Genomic DNA, 22846 nt, shown 5'->3' on the forward strand with positions numbered 1-22846 from the left:
TAGGGACCTTGGTCTGCTAGTCTTCCATCGAGTATAGAGGCTATCACCCGGAAAGCCAGGAACACTTCCTCTGTGACTGGAACATGAGCCTTCTGCCTGCCTGCCAAGTCCAGTGTGCCGTGTGAGGGGGAGGAAAGAGCCTGGAAGGAGCAAGGCTCAACAGGGATCCTGGTGAGTGGTTCAAGTTTATTTTATTTGCATAGTTAATTGAAAACATTGCATACCAATACAAACATTACAAATACATTCAGAACCTTTAAAAATGTTGACATTAGAAAGTGTGTTCCAAAATTGTGCAAAATATCCCGAAATTAAAATACTATTATGAATAAAAAGCTATTACATGGGTAAGCAAGTGTGCAAATCGTTTGTTAAAACCTATGTGACACCTATGCTTACTCTATTTAAAAGTGCCTTGCTTGGATGTATGGGCTAACCATTGTCGGACCTTATTGATTCAATTCACCCTGACAACGGAACAATAATACAGGTCCTTAGTCAATTCGCAAGTTCTGGCATAGTAGGTGACTGAAGTACGATTACCTTGTACAGTTCAATAGTTTTAGATGTAGCCATCCTTATTGCTTCGATTGCCCCATAGCAGCAAAAAAATAAAATAAAAAAATAAAAATATATATATATATATATATGAATTAAATTTAAAATACAAATACAAAATAGATGGGTGTCTAAGCGGTGTACTGGCCTGACAAATCTATGGTCTGCTCGTACAGACAAACAGTTTTTGTTTTTTGTGTGAACCATGATCTTAAGGGTCCCCAACTTGTCAGTTTTCAGGGTGCTTGATGATGGCTGGCTGTAAAATGTTGTAGTTGGAGAGTACTCCTGTCTTACACCAAACACTGCTCGTTATTTTTAGACAATTCTTTAAAAAGCGGATGTAAGAACTTTACTCCTTGCAAGTTAGGGGAATCGAAGTGCCACTTAACCAAGTAATTTCCGCTTGTCTGCAAGAGCGAATTTTCAGCTGTTTTTTTTTCTTTGTTCCAAGGGCATACACAGAAAACGTGCTAGTAATTCTGCCTTGTACCCACAAAGTTGACAAGCTCGATTTTACGACTGATATTTCCAGGCTGGAATAAGGTCTTTAGTCTCAATGGTACCAGAACGAAATAGCATAAACTGGTGCTTGAGAACATAAGAAAAGTGAGCTGACAAATACAGAGTTGAAGTGTTGATTGTACATTTGAATGCAGATTTTCCCATGTTCGCAGCCCAGGCTGCCTGCATGCCTAGATCCTTAATGACCTGGTTTAGATGGTTGCCCCAGGAGCCTTTTAGGTTGCTGAATTGTTGCTCCTCAATTTCCTGCCCACATAAGTTGTTAATAGAGCCCCTTTCAGAAGCACGCAATCTCCAGCACAGTTTGACGTAAGCGCTTTTGTATTGAAATACTTGATTTTTCAAACCAAACTCTAGGCGTACTTGGGCTGGTGAGGCTGAATTTGGAATGTGAAACACAGGATTTATAAACTTTCGTTTGTATTTTATTAAGAGTAACAGTTTTGGATCTTCATATAATTTCTGCACAGTAGGACAACGCTGGCATCAACCGAGCTGACATTACGGAGAGCAGATGGCTAAACGATGGACAACTCAGTTTCTGCGCCTTGAGACCCTAGCGGGTGAGTAGCGCGCTTTACAAATTTGCTTGATTGATTGATTGATTGCTTTAGTAGTTTGAACCCGTAGGTTGGCGGCTGTGCTTTTGCCTGAATAGCGACTAAATGGTATTTAAACGTCTGCCGCAATAGTTTGCAAGTTTGAATGTTTGCATTAACGGTTAGATTACCGTCATCTCTATGTGAAAGTATACAGAAGTGGAATTCACCTCATGATTATGTGATTATGTTATCGTGCACGATTGGACTGGCAGGAAGCCGTGTAACACTCCTGAGGACTCCGGAGCACAACCCTGAGTGTATGTACCGTGCCACAGCACACATACTGCCCGAATGTGTTAGTGTAAACATGGCCACAGGACTGTACAACCAGCCGCTCTGTGAAATGTTAACAATGCACTGGTGCGCCTAGATTGTCCTGTTATAATGTCTGAATATTGCACTGCCTTTTTGAATACTATAAAATGATAATAAAATAGATTTGACACAAAAAAAGGTATTTAAACGTCATTTGATGACCCACGTTAAATCCCAGATATTTTTATGTGGGTGTTACCACCACCTATTTTCCTTCTAAAAACTAGGAGTATGACTTAAATTTGAAGTCGTCCAGCCCAACCACTTCAGTTTTGTTCAGGTTTAACTCTAGCCCTTGGTTATCCACATAGATTTTTGATGCGTTGCAGACCTACTGGAGTTTGACTCAATAGGACAATGTCATCCGGGTATTTTAGGCAGCCTAATAATTCTGAAGCCAGAGTAGGTGGGTGGCACTTATCCAGTGGGAGACCGGATATTCTTTGTGGAAATTTTGTATGTGACTTGGCCGCTCTCTCAAATTTTGACTTCCGCCCAGGTCTCTGCATGTAATTCAATGATTGTCATCAATAGGCCTCTTGGAAGGCCCTATTCTTCCCGTTTTGTCAATAATCATCCTTGGGGAACTTAATCAAAAGCAGACCTGAGGTCCATAAAACACACTAATAACCGCGATTTTGTATATTTGGCCTTCTCTACTAAGAGAGTTAATGCTGTTAAATTTGTTAGTGTCCCCATGCCTGCTTTAAATCCTGTCTGAATCCGTGCTATTAGTTGTTTTTCATCTGCTCAAGCTTTTAAATGAAGGAGTAGACAAGATGCATCTTTGCTTCGATGTTGATAAAAGCTTGGAGCCTGTGGGTTAGTGGCGAGGCTGGATTTCCGCTTTTGTAGATCGGATGAAAGATGTTGCCTTTCCATGAATCTGGTATTCGATTGGTACAATAGAGATCATTAAAAGTGGTGCAAAATAATAGGCCCAGTAAGTTACATCACTTTGAATACTGTATTTGGGATTCCATTGACTTGCTGCACCTTCTGGTTTTAATTTCTTCAAAATTCCCATCAGCTGTTCTGTAGCCACAACTGAGATGTGGAGATCATGATTTGTGAACATCTTATGCTTATCAGAATTCCCTTGGTTGCAGTGATTTGTGATGATCGAACTCGTCTTGCATCTGGCTATGGCAGGCTGGCTTTCCCCTATGCCCTCTAGCTCTGACGCTGTTTATATTGCAAGAACATGAGCTTCCCATGTAGCTGCATAAATACCTGGGTTGTTCTGTCTGGCTTTTCCAGATGCCAGCCTTTTTACCAGCTGCCAGAATTGTTTACTATTGTGATGTTTGCTGGAAATATGAAGCTTAATCCACAGATCCTCCTCTCAGTTTATTTTCTCTCCCCATCAATTTTTATGATATTGTATTTTGAAATTTCGTAGCCTGGTTTTATCCAGTCTCTTACCTAGTCTTACCCCCTTTGCCACTTTTTTTGTTTCACGTGATTTGAGGTTTTTGGTTTCATAGCTCTCAGAAGACTTGCCTTCTGTGACTCCCGTTTTTGTTGACTCCATTTATATTTCTTGGAGGTAGTTTTTTATTGGAAATTTTTACAATTATAGTCCATTTAAAAGTACCCATGCCTTTTCTTGTTCCCCTGCTTCTGTTCTTACTTTTTCCTGTTTTTCTGATTCACTTTTATGACCTTGATGTTTCCAGCACAGTGGAAGACCTCTGCCATCAGTTTCTCTATCCCCGGACCACGCCATTTTAATCTATTAAATTCTAGGTTGCTCGGGCGGAGATTAAGTTGTTTGTTTTACACAACTGATAGAACTTGCACACTTCAGGGTGGACTGAGGGAAAATATTACTCTCTGTGCGGGGGAGTATTTGAAAGTGACACACCTGAGGAAGAGCTGCTTTGCTAATTAAAGTATAATCAATTGTTGAACTTTGTCTACCGCTTAAGAAAGTATTTGAAGCAGGCGAGTCCTCTTTCGTATTGCCATTCAGGAGCGTAAGCTCAAGTTTGTCCAGCCGCTTTCCGAAATTGGTTCCGCTGTTTTAACTGAATTGCCTAGATCTGTATTAAAGTCTCCAGAGATGATTACAGTAGCATGCTTGTATTGCTTCTGTAGAGATGTTGATATTTTGAGCAGTGTTTCCATGTTTTCCCTTTTTTTTGCTTTGCTGGGGTGATTATATACATTTATAAACAGCACTGCTGTCTGAGTGGGGATTGGCTTCTAGTGCTCCTGCTTAATTGCTTGCATCCAACTTACTCCGAGGTCTATTTGTTCTGTGACCCAGTTGAATTTGGTGGACCAAAATATGGAGAGGCTCCCTTTGGGGTGTCCAAATTTCAATGACTTTATTGCTGGAACATGATACCCTACGTAGCCTATGATTTGTGTTGGTTCTACACACCAGGTTTCCTGAGACAAGAAGATATCACAGTTCTGGAGAAATGATCTTCCATCATCTTCTTGCAGTAGGTTCACCAGCCCATGTGTGCTCCAAGAGCAGATGTTTATGCTGTTCGACTCCGTTGTAGAGATTGTGTTCTTCTCGTCAGGACCAGTTGATGACTAGACCATTGCAAAACCTGGGCCTAGCCTGGTTGTTGGAAGACGAGGAGTCAAAATACACTTGCTGGAACTGGCCCTGATGGGATGTGCTTGACAGCTTCACAATTGTTAGATTTTCAAAGGATCTCTGATTCATACCAGCTCCTGCCACTCCCCTTAAGACTGTGTTTCCTCTTGTTTTTGTAGGTAGCAATGGTTTTGGGTATCAGGGGTTCGATTTTTGCACCATGAATTAAAGATGATTTGATTTGCCAGAATTTTAACTACTATATCTGCGGAGGCCCAGGTTGTTAAAGTTCACTTCTGTAGGGATGTGGTCAGAGTGGATCCCGGTGAACAGAGGGTGGGGTGAGCGGTCCAGTCAGGACTCTTGTCAGGGCTACTGTGACGTTGCAGGACGTTGACAGGAACAACTGATATTGTTGGGGCCGTAACCAGTGTCTGCCAGAAGGGCAGCCACAAGAACTGTTGGGGCTATTGCCTAGTACAACTGACCTTGTTGGGGACGTCGCTTGTGCCTGTGGCTCTTTTATGCCAGGAGGGGCCCACTAGGACCGTTGTGACCATCGCCTGTGCCAGAGGTGTTGCTGCAACCAGTAGAAGGACTCAGGCTCAAGGTCAAAAGCTGCCCTGCAACAGCGGTGCTGCCTCACCAACTTACTGGTAAGAATCGCAAAGGAGAAGTCGCTGCACCCAGAAATTGTCCCCTCAGTGTGTAATCTCGCCAACCACGGAAAGCCACTTTGCAGCCCGCTCATTGCCAGAGTGTGGGAAGATGCAACCTGGCACCAAACACTTTCTCAGGCCGCTGTAAGGTAGAACTGGAACAGCAGGCCTTTTAAACTTGCACAAGCCATGGTGAGCTCAACCCTCAAAGCTAAACCTAGACTTTTTGCGCATCACTAGTGCGTGCAGCACCTGTGGAGTTGCTTCCACCGAAGCGCATGGGATGCATTGGTTAGCGTGGAGGAGGAAGTAAGAGGCCCTGGGAATGACACTACCTAGACTAGAGCTAGTGTGAGAGATTTTTAGTTTGTCTTATTTAGTGTGCTGTGTTTTGTGTGTAATAAAATACTACATTTCTTACCAAAGGTAAGTACTGAACTGGACAATCAAATTATTAGGATCATCGTGGGTAATTTGAGTATTGAGTCTTTGCATTCCTTGCACCCATCTCCCCCTGAAAAGCCTTAGATTGTTCGACCTGCGCTACCACTGTGAGTCTAGTGATGGAGTAGTACTTGGCCCAGTTGTTCAGGACCCATTATACGTCAGGCCCAGGACAGCAGGAGTAAAAGACCACAACCTCCCTGTGGGAGGAAGAAGGCTAAATCCGATCCTCACGATGTCTGCATACTCTGCTTTCCATCTACGCAGATTCCTGATCAGTGCCAACACTGTAAGAAGTTTTCTCATTGAACCCCGAGGGAGAGATAGATAATTTGCCTTCAGGGCATGGCAGAACAGCGCAGGCAGCAAGTCCAGTCACAAGGTGAGACCCCAGAGAAAGTAGAGGATCAGTCCTCTACCAGGGCTCTTACATCCGCATCTGTGGGACGTGGAAGGTCCAAACAGAGTGCCAGCCAGAAAATGTCATGGTTCCTGGTTGACGTTGAGGGACTTGATGTTGAGACCAGGTATGGCTCTGACTTGCTCGGCATCTAGGACTGGATCACTGTTGAGGAAGAGAGGCAGTGCAATGTTGAGGCACGTTAGACCTCATGTGCAGTCGACGTGCTCTGCAAGATCGATGTCGAGGAGCATATTGACGTCGAGGTGAGGTGATCCATCGACCCTGAGGAGCGGTCAAAGTCGAGGCGTCAGAGGAGATCACTGCCAAAGAGATGGTCAACATCGAGGACACAAGAAAAGAGGAGAAAAAGATGCAAATCTATTCGTCACTTGATTCAGAGTACTTGAGGGCTTATTCTCCTGCTTCCCCAATAGTACTTCCAGTTTCTCCATCTCCTCCAACTCCACCTCATCCTCCACCTCTGGTGCCTACTCTTCCAGCACCCATGCCTCCTGTAGCACCGCAAAGGCGTAAATTGCACTCTAAAACACGTCATTGGTCATACCATCATAGGCGTCATTCAAGGCATTCATCCTCTAGGTGCTCTCGCAATTGCAGCAGTAGATCACAATCCCGGGCACGTACATCATCCAGACATCGATCAAGGCACACAACATCCTCTTCTATATCAACTGGAAAATATTCACAGACACCATCTGATTCTTCACCACCTCGCCTCTCTTCGGTGGATGACATCACCACATTCCAGGAGGTCCTTGAGAGAGGGTCTGCAACTAAATATTCAGATGTCAATCCCCGCACCTACCACATCTGTAATTTTTGAAAATCTACACCAGCGGTCAGCTTCAAGACCTCTGCCTCCATTGGTTCCGGTCTTTTGAAGCCAGAGAAGGAACTGTTTCATTTACATTTACACCAGCCTCAAACAAAACAGCTCCTTCGAGGCAACAGAAAAAAATATTGACCTCCTGAGCAAGATCCTCTTTTCTCAAATCGGATCCACCTCCTGACTCGGTGGCCCTTCTGGCGGCCAAGAAGCATCATGCCACCACCTCTGCTTCTCAGTTATTCCTGGTAAGGAAAGCAAAAAACTGGACACTGTGGGTTGAAAAGTTTGCAACAAAGCCACGACCACCATGAAAGAGGCTAGTGCTACTGCCCTCTTGGGCAGATATGATGGAGAGCTCCAGAACTCTATTCAGCAATTTGCAGATGGTCTTCTCAGGGACAAAAGGGAAGCCTAACTGAAGATAGTAAACAAAGGCCTCATGGTGTCCAACAAAGTCATCAGTTCCGCAGCAGACTCCTCCCTGTTGGCGGTACATTAATATTGTCTTGGCATTGCCTTAAGGAGGCCTTCCTGGCTACACCTCATGTCTCGGAAACAAGAGTTGCAGCAAAGGATTTTAAATCTTCCTTTTTCGAGATCTACCCTCTTCAGCAGCTACACTGACAATGAGATGGCTTGCATGAAGTCTGAAATGGTTACTCTTAAGGCTGTCGGCCTAGAAAGACTGAAAGAGAAAAGGTGTTCCTTCAGGCCGTTCCAACGCTGGTTTCTCTCAGAGGGTTCAAACCCCTCATTGGTACTAGAGTTGTCAACAACTTCAACAGCAGCAGCCATTTCAGCAACAGCAGAGTCCACAATTTAGAGGACGCTCTTCCCAACAGCCCGCCCAAGGGGCTAAACTCACAACAGATGCCAAACCCTGAATCTTCCCTTTCCCCTCTTCCATTACCCACTCTGGTAGGGGGAAGCATCACCCACTTTCTGGCAGAGTGGCAACAAATCACAAAAGAACACCTGGGTTCAGAATATTTTTCAAAATGCTATTCTCACAGATTCACCAGTCCTCCTCCGACTATACAACCAAAACCATCCAGCTATCATCTGCACATGCTTCGGGAAGAAGTCAACATCTTGCTACAGAGGCGTGCGGTGGAAGTCGTCCCCCACAAACAATGGGGTACAGGCATCTACTCCAGATGCTTTCTCGTGAAGAAAAAAGGATGAATTCAGACCCATCTCAACTTAAAAGTAGCCACCAAATGGATTTGGCGAGAAAAGTTGAGATGCTGGTAATACATCAGATCTATCCCAACTACATTGGCCCCGTATTTTCATGTGCCTATCGCCAAAAAACATTGCAAGTTCTTGAGGTTTTGTAGTGGGGCAAGACCATTATCAATACCACGTCCTTCCATTCGGCCTCAAGTCAGCTCCCAGAACCATCTTGAAGTGCATGGCAATAGTTGCTGCTCATCTCAGGAGGCACCGAATCTTCGTCAATCCCTATCTAGATGATTGGTTAATTAATTTGTCAACTTCACAGGATGCCCAACGACATTTCAACTGGACATGCGATTTCCTTCAACTGTTGGGTCTTCATATCAACCACAAGTCAGTCTCCACCCCGGTTCAGACTCTGCGATACTTAGGGGCCACCATCGACGCACAGCTGGCAAAAGTGTGTCCTTCGGAGGAGAGACTTTTATCGATCTGTCAGAAATGCCACCCTCTAATGGAAGCCTCTTATCCCACAGTAAGGTCAGTATCATCCCTTCTTGTCTCCATGGCCTCATGTATCCTCCTCACCCTGAATGTACACCTCCACATGCGTCCTCTGCAGGAATATCTTATGGATCAGTGGGACCAAGCAGCAGGCAACTGGGAAGACTAGATCATTCTCCTCCTCATGTAAAGCAATCTCTTACATGGTGGTGCTCTTCGACCAATCTCCTTCACGGAATGCCTTTCCACCAACAGACTCCCTCTCAAACCATACTGACAGATGCATCATTACAGTGGTGGGGAGCCCACATAGATCATCTCCAAATTCAAGGCACATGGTCTCCGAAGGAGATGACATACCACATCAGTCTCCTCGAGTTCCAGGAAGTACGCCTTGCACTGAAAGCACTTCACCTATCATGCTTGCTCAAATGGACAGTACGACCACCATGTATTACCTCAACAAGCGGGGGGACATGGCCCAGACCTTTATCCCACGAAGCGCAAACAATTTGAAATTAGATGGTAGCCATGTACCTGCGGTTTACAGCAACTCAACTCGCAGGTGTGCAAAATGTGCAGGCAGATGCCCTCAGCAGGGTTCTGAAGTAAAACTATGAATGGGTCCTTCAATATGACATCGTGCAAGACATCTTCCTGCTGTGGGACTCTCCACACATCAACTTGTTTGCCGCTGCAGGAAAAAAAATGCCAAGACTTTGCTTTGAGGTACTTCTAACCAAGGACTCTGGGAAATATGCTGTGCATTGACTGGTCAGGCAAATGTTTTTACGCCTTTCCACCAATCCCTATGATCCTGGCAGTCCTCCTCAAGCTGCCCAAGACTCATCCTGTTAGCCCCTGAGTGGCCAAATCAATGGCGATTCACAGACCTCTTTCTCCGGTAACAGCGTCCACATCTCAAGCTGACATGCCGACCAGACCTGCTAACGAAGTTCGGAGGCCAGATGGGTCACCCCAATCTCTCCTCTTTGGTTTTAGCCGCATAGCTCCTGAGCTAGTACAATGTGGACACTTGAAATTGCCACAAGACTGCACGGAAGTCCTCAAGGAGGCTAAACAGCAACCTGTTCAGCATATGCCTTCAAGTGGAAGAGATTTTGCATTGGTGTTCCTCCAAGAACGTAGATCCTACTACTTGACAGGAAGATATCATTCTCCCCTATCTTCTCCATTTGGCAAAATCTTGCTTGCAATTCTCCTCCATACGAGTCCATTTGGTGGCACTCACTGCCAACAGAAAATGTACTTTAAAAACTTCTTTTTTCAAAATCCCTGTGATTAAGGACTTTCCTGAAGGGCTAAAGGAAGTGCTCCCTCCTATTAGGCTTCCTTCAGATCCCTCAGTGCTAACATTGTCCTTTCACTTCTCACGCAGGTCCCTTTTGAACCTGTTCATAAGGTGTTCCTACAGCATTTCACAAGGAAAGCAGCTTTCCTTGTAGCAATTACAACAGCCCCTAGGGTTAGCGAAATTCAGGTGTTATGCTCTCATGAGCCCTACACTGTCTTCCACTTTAACAAAGTAGTTATGAGGACCCACCTTAAATTCCTCCCCAAGGTAGTTTCAGACTTTTATGTCAATCAGACAATTTGATTGCCAACTTTTTTTCAGCACCCTTCAACTACAACTGAAGGAACTCTTCGTTCCCTGAATGTGAGGTGGGTCTTGAAGTTTTATCTTGGCTAGACTTCTGACAAATATAATTCGGACGAATTTCTTTGATAAATTACCCCCTGATCTGTACAGGTTAAGTCTCTTCCAAACAATCCATCTCATGATGATAGTGTCTTGCATTCTCTTGTGCTATCAAAAAGACAAAAAGACCGTATCAGCTAGACCTAAAGCCCACTCGCTAGAGGTACAGCAGCTACTGCCACTTTGATGAAAAACATCACTATAGCGGAGATCTGTGAAGTGGCTAAATGGAGGTCTGTTCACACATTCACCAAGCATTGTTTGGATTTGGATGCTTGAGCAGACGCTCAAGTAGGACAAGCATCCCTCAGAAATGGGAAACACCCTTTACAACGCAACTTTTACCACGCAGTGCCTTTACGACGCAACTTTTACAACGCAAACCATTACAACGAATTGCACTGGGGGGCGCTCTAGGATAGGGAATGTGTTTAATGTACTATCCAACACCTTCCCTACTATCCACGGGGACTGGAGTTGGAATAGTAAATTAAACAATTCACTATCCAGCGCCTAAAAGCACTAAGCGTTGTAATGGTATGCGTTGTAAAAACAGCGTTGTAAAAGCATGCGATGTAAAAGCATGCGTTGTAATGTCATACATCCCTCAGAAATGTATATGCCTAATTCATTCCTCTGCTCTTGGTGGGGATGGTCTTTATATTCTATTCAAATGCTTATGACTATCAACGGAGATGCCGGGATACACGAGAGCTGAACAGGTTATCAGTGGGGCAAGACCTATGGAGTGCATTTTACTACAAGGCTACCCCTTTCCTGCCATCCGTGAGGAACGTTTATTCCACTCAAATTGGGCGGAATTTTTACGTACATCTCAGATGGAGAGATAAGTATACCCTCCATTCCTTCACAATGGGATTGCTAACTGTCCCTTCTACATAAAAATATATAGGAAAATTCTTTAACTAAATCCAGGGAGGGAATTTGTTGTTTTTCCCTAATGAAAGCCCAGGACCGAGCATGCCGCTAAAAAGGGATGAAACATGTTGGCAGATTCTTAGCGTCATAGGACCATCACCTCCAAAAAGACCCGCAATTTTACATGTTTTTAATATCAGCTACGTCCCTGTGGCCTACATCTCCTAAGTGCTCCCTGAAATACGGTCAAGCCCACCCTGACCTTTAGGAGTCAGGGTGAACACGATGATGAAGCATGACACCAATAGGGTGTGTGAGGGTTAAATAACAAAAAGGAGTTGCCTCCTTTCTGCACCCAGCGGTGTACGCCACGTACATTTCATTGTCAAGCTTTATGGCTCTGGATACCTTACAGTAGTTATATCAAAGGAGATCCCATATGAGAGAAGGATTTGTTTCTTACCTGTGACTCCAGTTCTCTCATAGGGGAATCGCCATTGAAGTCATAAGCGACACACCTGCCACACCGGTGGTTATAACAGAGGATATTTTTGGGTTATCCTATCCCTAACACATTCCTTCAAAAAGACCGGATGCAACTGCCACCAAATAGGCATGATGGGATACTGGTGATTTCTGAGTCATTAAAGGCACAGACACAGTTTAAAACTCACATAATAGCAGCCTATATGGCTAAAGGGTCCTTCTATCCTTCAGCTCCTTCCTTTAATAAAAGGATTTGTGAAAGAGATTTAAATTGCCTTATGAAATTTTCACTTCAAAATTATACATATTCAGGGTTATTCTGACCCTTTTGCAAGTACAATCTGAAGTATTTCTCCGATGTAGCCGGCTTTCTAGGCTACACATTATGTTCTTTCTTTAGTGTTTATGCAGGCTTTCCTGAAGAAAGGCGAACGTCTACACTTAAGAAGATATTCAATGATGAAGTGCTCTGGGATTCCCACGTGTAGGCGGAACCGTTCAAATTCTTATGGCTTCAATGGAGATTCCCCTACGAGAGAACTGGAGTTACAGGTAAGAAACTAATTCTTCTCCTGTGATGTGCAATAAAACTAAAAAGTGTTCCAACTAGGAAGCACTCATACGATTGTAATGTAATCATATGCAATGGTTATTTTATTTTATTTATTATTTTTATTAAAGCACATGGTTTCCTTTTTTCTCCTCTTTGTATTTTTGTGGAATTATATGCTTGCAGTAAAGAAATGAAAAACAAAGTATTAATCACACTAGCTTGCCAAGGCCAGAACTATTGACCTTGCTACGGCTAGATTTAAATTCGGTTACTTGGACAAATTGGCATTGGAATTAAATTGTAAACTGTGCTATGGTGTCAATTTGCATCAGTAAAAGATGGTGTGATTTTTATAAAATTTACATTTATGAACGATAAGGCCCCATTTTTTTGCACATCAATTAGTTATTTGAGGCTAAATGGCTGATTTTTGTGCATATTTCTTCATTTCTCTTGGACCCTACTCAATCTGTGGCATTGGGAGACTTCTTATCACCATCCTTTTCCTTGCCATGTGGGGTATACAGGGGTCTTCTTTAAGACCCGCCTTTTCAATCTGTATGTTACCCCCACTGGCTGGTCTTATCAGAGCTTATGGATTCTCCTTGGTCTCATATGCCGATGATACTCAAATCGTCATGTCACTAGCATGTAATCTTGAAACAACAGCTACTCAGTTCCATAACTGTATGCTTCACATAGGTACCTGGATGAGGGACAACTGTCTAACGTTGAATTCCTCAAGATGGAGGTCCTACAATTCAGCAACAATCCATCTTTCTGCCCCCCCCCCCCGAGTGGTGGTCGTCTAAACCTGGAACTCTTCCAACCGAAGTGTTAAAGCCAAGAACCTGGGAGTGATCTTCAATAAGAAACTATCTTTTGGGGTCCAGATCAACCCCATCACGTCCTCATGCTTTTGCACTGTAAAAACAATTAGGAAGGTCCTCCCCACATCCTGTCTGCCTTACAGAAAACGGTAGTCACAGCACTTATATCAGCTATACTTGACTACTGTAACGCCCTATTCACCAGTTCCCAAAAACAGGGCTTAAATAAGATACAGACCCTTCAGAACGCGGCTGCCCGCCTTCTCCTAGGTATTCCTAGAATAAATCTGTATCTCACCATCTAGTCCAGTTACACTGGTTGCCGGTTGAAACGAATTTTAACTTCAAGACCCTATATATAGCCTTCAAGTCCTTACACGACCTGGGCCCAGCGCAACTAGCTCAGTTTTTCCAGCCTTATGTCCGCTTTGCTCTTCTTCTGGTGGCAACCTTGTCGTTCCCAAATCTAAAACTGTCAGATGGAGTGAGAAGAGTTTTGTCTCTAGTGCTACAAGGCTGTGGAACTCTGTACCCCTTGTGATTAAGAATATACGAAACCTGCTGGAATTCAGAAAAAATGTAAAAACCTGGTTTATCATGGGTCTCTCATTTTGTCTATCACACCTCAGAAGCTAGCGCTTAGACATCTCCGGGTATTAACCACGTTTTATAAATATTAATTTAATTTCATTATTTGTGGGTAAAGTACGTTGGTAAAATGCTTACTAATAATATTTATAAGAAGAATACAAATTTAAGTCAACATCTGCCTTTTTCACTGTGCTCGTGACAGTCACATTTATTAAAATCTGTGAATAAAGTATTGAAAGCATGACATCTTATTTTGAGCTTACATAATAGAGACAGTCGCAAAGGTTTGTTAGGTTTGGGAAGCTGTATAAGATGCCTTTTAATCCCTGGGTGTCCTCAAATTACAGATGTAAATGACTTGAATATTCTCCGAAATGACTGTGGGCATTTTACGACCTGAGGAATAACAATACATCCCTGCACTACAACAGGAGATGAAGGGCAAAACTTGGTACAGCCTACAGGCGCAGTTGGAGTGGTGCAAAATGTCTAGAACGCACTTGTCTCTCACCTGGGATTTACTGTGGCGTAAGAGGGATGCCAGTAGACGATTTGCTTCTCCCCGCACACCCGCGTGATCCTTGGCTTCACACCACTGCACAAGCCTACTCAGGAGAATGCGGTCCTGTCCCAGTATCCTCGCCGCATCAGCTTTTTGGTAAAAATAGATATTTGAAGAAAATATTACACACTTATCTTAGATGATGTGTAACCAGGCTGAACCTATCTGTGTTGGATCTAGGAGGCATTTAAGCTTTCTGTGTTAATAGGTAGAGCTGCTTCAGTCAAATAACATGGGGGCATATTAGCAACAACTTGCGATAATGATCGCAAACCGCGCTTAGCGCAATTTTTTTCATCGCTGGATTTTATCGCGGAGATAACGCAGTATTACCAATGTTTATCTTCAGGGAGATAAAAAATCCAGCGATAGCGGCGAATGCCATCTTTAACGTGAGATTCTCAGCGATAAAAATCCTATTGCTAAAGAAAATCTTGCTAATAGGTGGGGACTTAGCCGTAGAATCCACCTCCCATTGACTAATATGGCTAATTCAGGAATTTACCAGGTGTAAAATCCTGGCGCTAATCGCGGTTAGGGTGCGTTTTTTTAACGCCTTGGGTGTATTGCTAATAGAGGATAGCTGTGTTAGCGACTGCTTTCAGTCGCTACCAGTTTGGGTACGCCCACTTTGCATGTCATTAGCGATAAATATCGCTAACATGCAAAGCGGGCCCCAAACCGGTCGCTATTGCCTGGAAGCTGTCGCTAACTGCAGTTAGCGACAGTTTGGTAATTGGGCAATAAATAAATCGCCGCTTTATCAGCAAAAAGTGCTGCTAAAGTGGCGATGACGCCCTTGCTAATAATGCCCCATAGTTGGATTACTGCAAAGATCTGTCTCTGAGGGGTTGAAATTGACTTCCCCAGTGTAAACAAAATTAACACCATTGCATTACATCAGTAGCTAACACATTAACAATACAAAATATCATCTGGGCCACAAAAGCATTCTTGATGAGCCTTGCGCCAAATCCTGCCATTGTCATCTCTTTTAGCTTGTATATTTTGCGAGGCTCCTCTTTACCTCAGGGCCAGTGAGTCATCCTTCCAAGGTCCATGGCCATAATAAATATGCACTAAATTGCCTTCAATTGGAGAACCCTAGATTTTTTCAGGAGTAGGTCAATGGCAGCAAGAGGGCAGAGCCGGTGACAGTTAGTCTGTAGTCTATCAATACATACATATCATTTTTACAAACTCTGGCCCCAAAGAAATTGACACGTCAATACGGTTTTGTGTTTTGTGTGGTCACAAACAGACCACATTTAAAAAAGTTCAGTTTTCTGTCACTTGAGTTAAATCCCCAAATTTTCTTAAAACAACCTTGGCTATTTTTCCGATAGACAGAAGCACATAAGCCATAGCAACAAGAGAATGTCAAACCTGGTTACCGTATTCAGAACAAGGTGTGATCGAAACTAGATGCCAAACTTGACTACATTACTGTGGAGCTCTACCATGCAAACCACCTCCAAAGGACAACGCTGAAATTTGACTTTAGAAATGTAAAATGTCCGGCTGTATACTGAGCGGTCAGTATAATGGTGGGGTTAGGTTTTTCTAACTTCTTCACAAATAAATAGCCACAATTAATTTTAATTACGAGTCTTAATTTAATTAGTATCAGTTATTAGTAGTCTTCTTATTTTATTCTAGTAAAATTATCTCTGCTTGCGTCTGGTTTGGGGTTAATTCATAATCCAAGTCGTACACTACAATTAATCATTGTCACAATCAAATCTTAGGGCCTAATTACGAATTTGGTGGCGTGCAGTGGTGGTTGGGGACTGCTGCACCAGTGGTCCAACAGCTGTATTATACCTACGCAGCCGCGGGCCGTGGAGGGAGTTATGGTGGGGCAGGGAGGCGGGGAGGGGGAGGGGCAGGGTGGAGAGGGCTAAAAACCGGCATATTGATAATTACAGGTAAGTAAACAATTTAATTAATTAAATTTATTTCGTAGCGCGCACTGCATCACATTTTGCGATGCAGTGCGCGCTATGAAATTCGTTTTATTATTTAAATTGTTTACTTACCTGTAATTATCCATATGCCGGTTTTTAGCCCTCTCCACCCTGCCCCTCCCCCTCCCCGCCTCCCTGCCCCACCGTAACTCCCTCCACGGCCCGCGGCTGTACCTACGGCTGTCGGACCTCCAGAGAACCGCCACAACCGTCAGGGAATCAGCGATCCCTGGCTTTGGTGCAGTGGTCTTGAGGGCGGCATATGCTTGGTTGTGCCACAGTTTATGAAAACAAGGAACCCACACTCAAAATCATTTCACACCGTTTTAACTAAGGATGAAGAAGGATAAACAAACCTGAATATGTTTATCTCGGCAATTACTTACGCCGTTTTATTCAAGAATTTTTGAAGTGAAAAAACGATTTATATCAAGAGAAGTCTCAATGTCTTGAACTTACTTGCCAAACACGTAAACTTATACAAATTCAAAAAAATACGTGAATGAACAAACATGTGAAAGAGTACATATGAGTTAAAGACTCAAATCCAACATAACATAATTGCGCAATAATTTGACAAAAACAAACATTTAAATTATGCAGAGCATAAAACAAATATGCATTACAAAAATAAGTGCAAAGGGAATACTCATTACATCATCATACGGTATTCAAAAAGATAATTGACCAAAATGAAGCCTTTTGGTGTGCTTCCATATAACAAAACAACCTCTCGGTAGCAATGTTAACAGGCGTAATGTTCCTAACAGTCTTAATTATTTCTAAACTGGCTAGGATTTAATCCTGCACGCCTACGCGTTTCGAGTTTGGGAGGGGTCTTCGCAAACTCTCTTCAGGGCCAAATATATTCCATTTCCCTTTTTGATGACCTATTGATAAAAACACAAAAATTGAAGGTACTTATTACTGAAAGCTCCCCTCAACCTGCTCAAGCTGCCTCTTTTGTACAACAGTAAAAATAGACGTACCTCTAGGGATTTGAGGTAATTCAAATCGTCCAGAAAAATCTTGCGATTCAATACGGTCTGTGCGGTACTCTAAAAAGATTTACACAAATTTCATGAAACCTTAGAAGTCGGTTAGACCTTTAAATACTGAATTAAATGTGAAAACGGCGTGTAGTTCCTACCTGCTTAACAGGTACAAGAGAAACCAATTTGGGCTGTAGTTCTCATATATGTAGATATCCGTTTTAAGCCTGGCGCGCTGTCAACAAATTGGGCGCATTACATATATTAAAAGCGGTTCTTATTGAAGCTGTCCAGAGATTCATATGTATTAATAGACTTGACTTACTGATAGCGCTTTTGCTGTTTTGAAGTTCAAGCGTCTTTTAGTTCACGGTGAACTCAGTAATTAATCCGGGTCCCTTCTTGATGGTTTTCTCTACTTCCGCGGTTCTGTGTAAACAAACGCGGGTGATTGTTTAGAGAGCATTTAGTGTTTTGTGAGCGGTCGGAACGCGTGCTGACTATTCTATGAAAACAAAGCCGCGGTGAGATTTAAGCGGATTGTGCTCGGCTGGCATTACCGAAAATATTTAATAACAAGAACGCGCGGGACAGCGCGGCAGCAAGCGCTGCTGTTTCCAGTTTATCATACCTGTCAGCGCCGCAACCAGCGTTTCTGCCACATTCCTTCACACAGTGAATGCGCGTCGGTGCTCTCAGAAGCATGAAAGGACCCTCCTCATCAGGCATAGCCAATCAGAGTGGGATTAATTTTGTGACGCCGCAATGGGGCATTATGGGACATGTAGTGAACCAAGTTCATTGTCACATTCATGTCACCTGAATCTATCACCATTCACGGGCTATGGGTCAAAGACCGCTGTGGTGCGGGGATTAAAGCCTAGACAGCTCACTCATTGAATTGAGGCCGGTATTAATTGTATCGAACCGCATTATTAAGTATGCCTCTTTACGCAACAAGGCTTGCTCTACGTTAGGCGATTTGTGTTGTGGATCCATTCCAGCCAGAACGGTCCATTTGAAATCAGTTTCTTTGTGGTTTGCGTTAGCAAAATGTTCAACCATTGGTGCATTTGGAACCTTTTTCTTAAGCCGTGAACGATGTTGGGTTATCCGGACATTCACCTGTTGGCATGTTTTGCCTATATACAATTTGTTGCAAGTACACAGGATCCCGTAAATTACATTTTTACTCTTACAGTTTGTGTGTAAACTGTGTCTCCATTTCGTGCCATTGTGGCAAAATTCATCTCCTTCTACAACACTGGCGCAGGCCACGCAAGTACCACATTTATGGTGGCCTGTGATGGGTTTGAGGTTCCATTTGGAAATTAGATCACTTTTGGGTTTTTGAATGAAACTGTCGGCTCTTATGATTTGTTGGCCAACGCTCAAATTTTTCTTCATGGCAAAAATGGGTTTTTGTAGAGGGAAACCCATCCCCTCCAACAAATGCCAATTGCGCAGAATAATCTGGCGAAACTTGTTCGTGTGTATTCCATATGTGGTGACACAAACGAGTTTGTCCAAGTCTTTCTTGGTTTTAATTTTTAGGAGTTCTTCTCTCGGGGTGAAGCGAGCTCGTTTTTTTGAATGTTTCAAAAGCTTTTTGGGGTAGCCTCTTTTACTTAGCTCATCACAAAAGATGTCAGCATGTGTGTTGAATCCATCAAGGTCAGAGCAATTGCGCCTGATCCTGAGTAGCTGCCCATACGGGAGGTTATCCTTCAAACATTGGGGGTGGGCACTCTTGTAGTGTAGAATGGTGTTTTTGTCTGTGGCCTTCTTGAACAGAGTGGTGGTAAACTTACCCCCTGCTGTCCCCACAGCAACATCAAGGAACGTCATTCTCTGATTGCTACTATCAATAGAGAATTTGATGTCAGGGTGTCGTAAATTCAGCCATTCATAAAAAGCCATTAGTTCAATCTGGCTCCCCTGCCACAGGAGCCAGACATCATCAATGTAACGTAGCCATTGCTTGATGTTTGCCCCATAGGGGTTGTCATTGTAAATGAATTTCTCCTCGTACTGTGACATATACAGCACCGCCATCTCTGGAGCATAGGGACAACCCATGGCTGTCCCCTTGATTTGGACAAAATACTCGTTTTCAAATTTGAAATAATTGTTTTTGAGTGTGATTTGAGCCAAGGCCAAAATGAAGGCAGTTGGAACTCTGTGAGGCCTTACGCGTTGCTCAAGATAAATTTCCATAACCTCAAGAGCCTCATCTTGGGGAATTTGAGTGTACAGTGAGGTAACGTCTAGCGTTACCATCAACTGCGTTTCAGAGTCACACGTCATTTCTTGGAGTCTATTGATGAAGTCAATGGTGTCTCGTAGGTACGATTTGACCCCCCCCAAGAGTGGTTTAAGGAAAAAATCGATATATTTTGAAGCCGGCTCTAATGCTGAATCACAGCCAGAGACAATCGGCCTTCCCGGGGGTGTTGTGCTGTTCTTGTGTATCTTCGGTAGGAAGTAGAGAACGGGTGTTCTCGGTGATTTTTTATTTAGAAATTCATATTCTTTAGGACCCAAAAAGCCATTCTCCAATGCCTCCTTGGTGATACAGGAAATTTTATTTTGAATTTCTCTCAAAGGGTCATCTTTGACCGCTCGGTACCATTCAGGATTGTCAACATGTGACCTACCTTCCGCAAGATACATTGTGCGTGGCCATACCACGACTGCACCACCCTTGTCAGCCTGCTTGATGATGATAGACGGGTCTGATTTCAAATCTCTTATAGCTTTGAGCTGACCCTTGCTGATATTGTGGCTAATGAATGACTTTTCTTTTTCTAATTTTGTCAGTGATGACAAGACCGCTTGCTCAAACGCGTACACTTGCTTAGGAATGTTAGTAGTGGGCATAAATTTGGACTTTACTCGAAGGCCAGTGGTTTCACTGCTTGTTGCAGCTTCACAGCCGGCAAAGTACGTTTTTAATCTGATTTTTCTACAGAAGTCCAATGCCTCAAGCTTGAGTTTTGTAAAGTCAGTGCGTTGCTTGGGGACAAATTTGAGACCAAAATTTAAGATCTTATTCTCGTCATCAGTGAGGGTTTTATTGGAAAGGTTCACTATTGTGGATACTTCTAGTTGTTGCAGTATCTGTTTCTTGTCCGCATTTCCCATGGTGGTTGTTTGAAGCGGACGTTTTGTTGTCCGCCCTTTCCTAAAAAAGGTTGGTTGGTGCCCTTTTTATTTTGCTGACCCTGGTTGGAATCAGGAGAAGATCCAGAGGATGAAGTAGATGAGAAAGTGGTAAATCTCGTTCTTGATCTACCCTGGTATGAGTTTAACGCTCTCTTTGAGTCAACGCTAGTATAGTAACCCTCCTTCAGGAAGGGGTATACTTGCTCTATTTTGAATGACTTAGAGTCTTTCTCAAACTGGGCTGTTTTAGTATTGATAGTTATATCTTTGAAGGTCTGGATTTCCTTCTCAATTTTGTCAAGTAGACTTTTGGCCTCTACCTCTGTTTTATTATCAGCAATTGCTTTAAGTAATTCTGCAATTTCCTTTTCTTCCTCACTGCAAAGACGTTGAGCGGTCTCAATTGTATGGACCATTAGGTCGCGACTGCATTTAGTATTAATATAACTAAAGCCTTTCTTGTATTCCGGATCTTCCACAAAAATCACTGGTATATTTTTCACCTGCAGGCCCCAAGGTATTGTGCCTGCCCGCAAATGTTGTAGAAGGAAATGTCCATGCAGTTCTGGACATTTCCTTCTACAACATTTGCGGGCAGGCACAATACCTTGGGGCCTGCAGGTGAAAAATATACCAGTGATTTTTGTGGAAGATCCGGAATACAAGAAAGGCTTTAGTTATATTAATACTAAATGCAGTCGCGACCTAATGGTCCATACAATTGAGACCGCTCAACGTCTTTGCAGTGAGGAAGAAAAGGAAATTGCAGAATTACTTAAAGCAATTGCTGATAATAAAACAGAGGTAGAGGCCAAAAGTCTACTTGACAAAATTGAGAAGGAAATCCAGACCTTCAAAGATATAACTATCAATACTAAAACAGCCCAGTTTGAGAAAGACTCTAAGTCATTCAAAATAGAGCAAGTATACCCCTTCCTGAAGGAGGGTTACTATACTAGCGTTGACTCAAAGAGAGCGTTAAACTCATACCAGGGTAGATCAAGAACGAGATTTACCACTTTCTCATCTACTTCATCCTCTGGATCTTCTCCTGATTCCAACCAGGGTCAGCAAAATAAAAAGGGCACCAACCAACCTTTTTTAGGAAAGGGCGGACAACAAAACGTCCGCTTCAAACAACCACCATGGGAAATGCGGACAAGAAACAGATACTACAACAACTAGAAGTATCCACAATAGTGAACCTTTCCAATAAAACCCTCACTGATGACGAGAATAAGATCTTAAATTTTGGTCTCAAATTTGTCCCCAAGCAACGCACTGACTTTACAAAACTCAAGCTTGAGGCATTGGACTTCTGTAGAAAAATCAGATTAAAAACGTACTTTGCCGGCTGTGAAGCTGCAACAAGCAGTGAAACCACTGGCCTTCGAGTAAAGTCCAAATTTATGCCCACTACTAACATTCCTAAGCAAGTGTACGCGTTTGAGCAAGCGGTCTTGTCATCACTGACAAAATTAGAAAAAGAAAAGTCATTCATTAGCCACAATATCAGCAAGGGTCAGCTCAAAGCTATAAGAGATTTGAAATCAGACCCGTCTATCATCATCAAGCAGGCTGACAAGGGTGGTGCAGTCGTGGTATGGCCACGCACAATGTATCTTGCGGAAGGTAGGTCACATGTTGACAATCCTGAATGGTACCGAGCGGTCAAAGATGACCCTTTGAGAGAAATTCAAAATAAAATTTCCTGTATCACCAAGGAGGCATTGGAGAATGGCTTTTTGGGTCCTAAAGAATATGAATTTCTAAATAAAAAATCACCGAGAACACCCGTTCTCTACTTCCTACCGAAGATACACAAGAACAGCACAACACCCCCGGGAAGGCCGATTGTCTCTGGCTGTGATTCAGCATTAGAGCCGGCTTCAAAATATATCGATTTTTTCCTTAAACCACTCTTGGAGGGGGTCAAATCGTACCTACGAGACACCATTGACTTCATCAATAGACTCCAAGAAATGACGTTTGACTCTGAAACGCAGTTGATGGTAACGCTAGACGTTACCTCACTGTACACTCAAATTCCCCAAGATGAGGCTCTTGAGGTTATGGAAATGTATCTTGAGCAACGCGTAAGGCCTCACAGAGTTCCAACTGCCTTCATTTTGGCCTTGGCTCAAATCACACTCAAAAACAATTATTTCAAATTTGAAAACGAGTATTTTGTCCAAATCAAGGGGACAGCCATGGGTTGTCCCTATGCTCCAGAGATGGCGGTGCTGTATATGTCACAGTACGAGGAGAAATTCATTTACAATGACAACCCCTATGGGGCAAACATCAAGCAATGGCTACGTTACATTGATGATGTCTGGCTCCTGTGGCAGGGGAGCCAGATTGAACTAATGGCTTTTTATGAATGGCTGAATTTACGACACCCTGACATCAAATTCTCTATTGATAGTAGCAATCAGAGAATGACGTTCCTTGATGTTGCTGTGGGGACAGCAGGGGGTAAGTTTACCACCACTCTGTTCAAGA

General features: G+C 43.2%; 1 protein-coding gene across 1 annotated transcript in view; it reads right to left on the reverse strand.

Annotated features, from left to right (window-relative positions):
• The window catches only part of LOC144753418 (rap1 GTPase-GDP dissociation stimulator 1-like), a 591335-nt gene that overhangs the window by 34902 nt on the left and 533587 nt on the right, over positions 1-22846 (reverse strand). Inside the window, exon 11 of the mRNA XM_078641113.1 lies at positions 14167-14306. Coding sequence (XP_078497239.1) covers positions 14167-14306 — 140 coding nt within the window. The remainder of the gene's footprint in view (positions 1-14166; positions 14307-22846) is intronic.

This window comes from Lissotriton helveticus, chromosome 5_1 (assembly GCF_964261635.1).
Source record: "Lissotriton helveticus chromosome 5_1, aLisHel1.1, whole genome shotgun sequence".
Taxonomy (NCBI): Eukaryota; Metazoa; Chordata; class Amphibia; order Caudata; family Salamandridae; genus Lissotriton; species Lissotriton helveticus.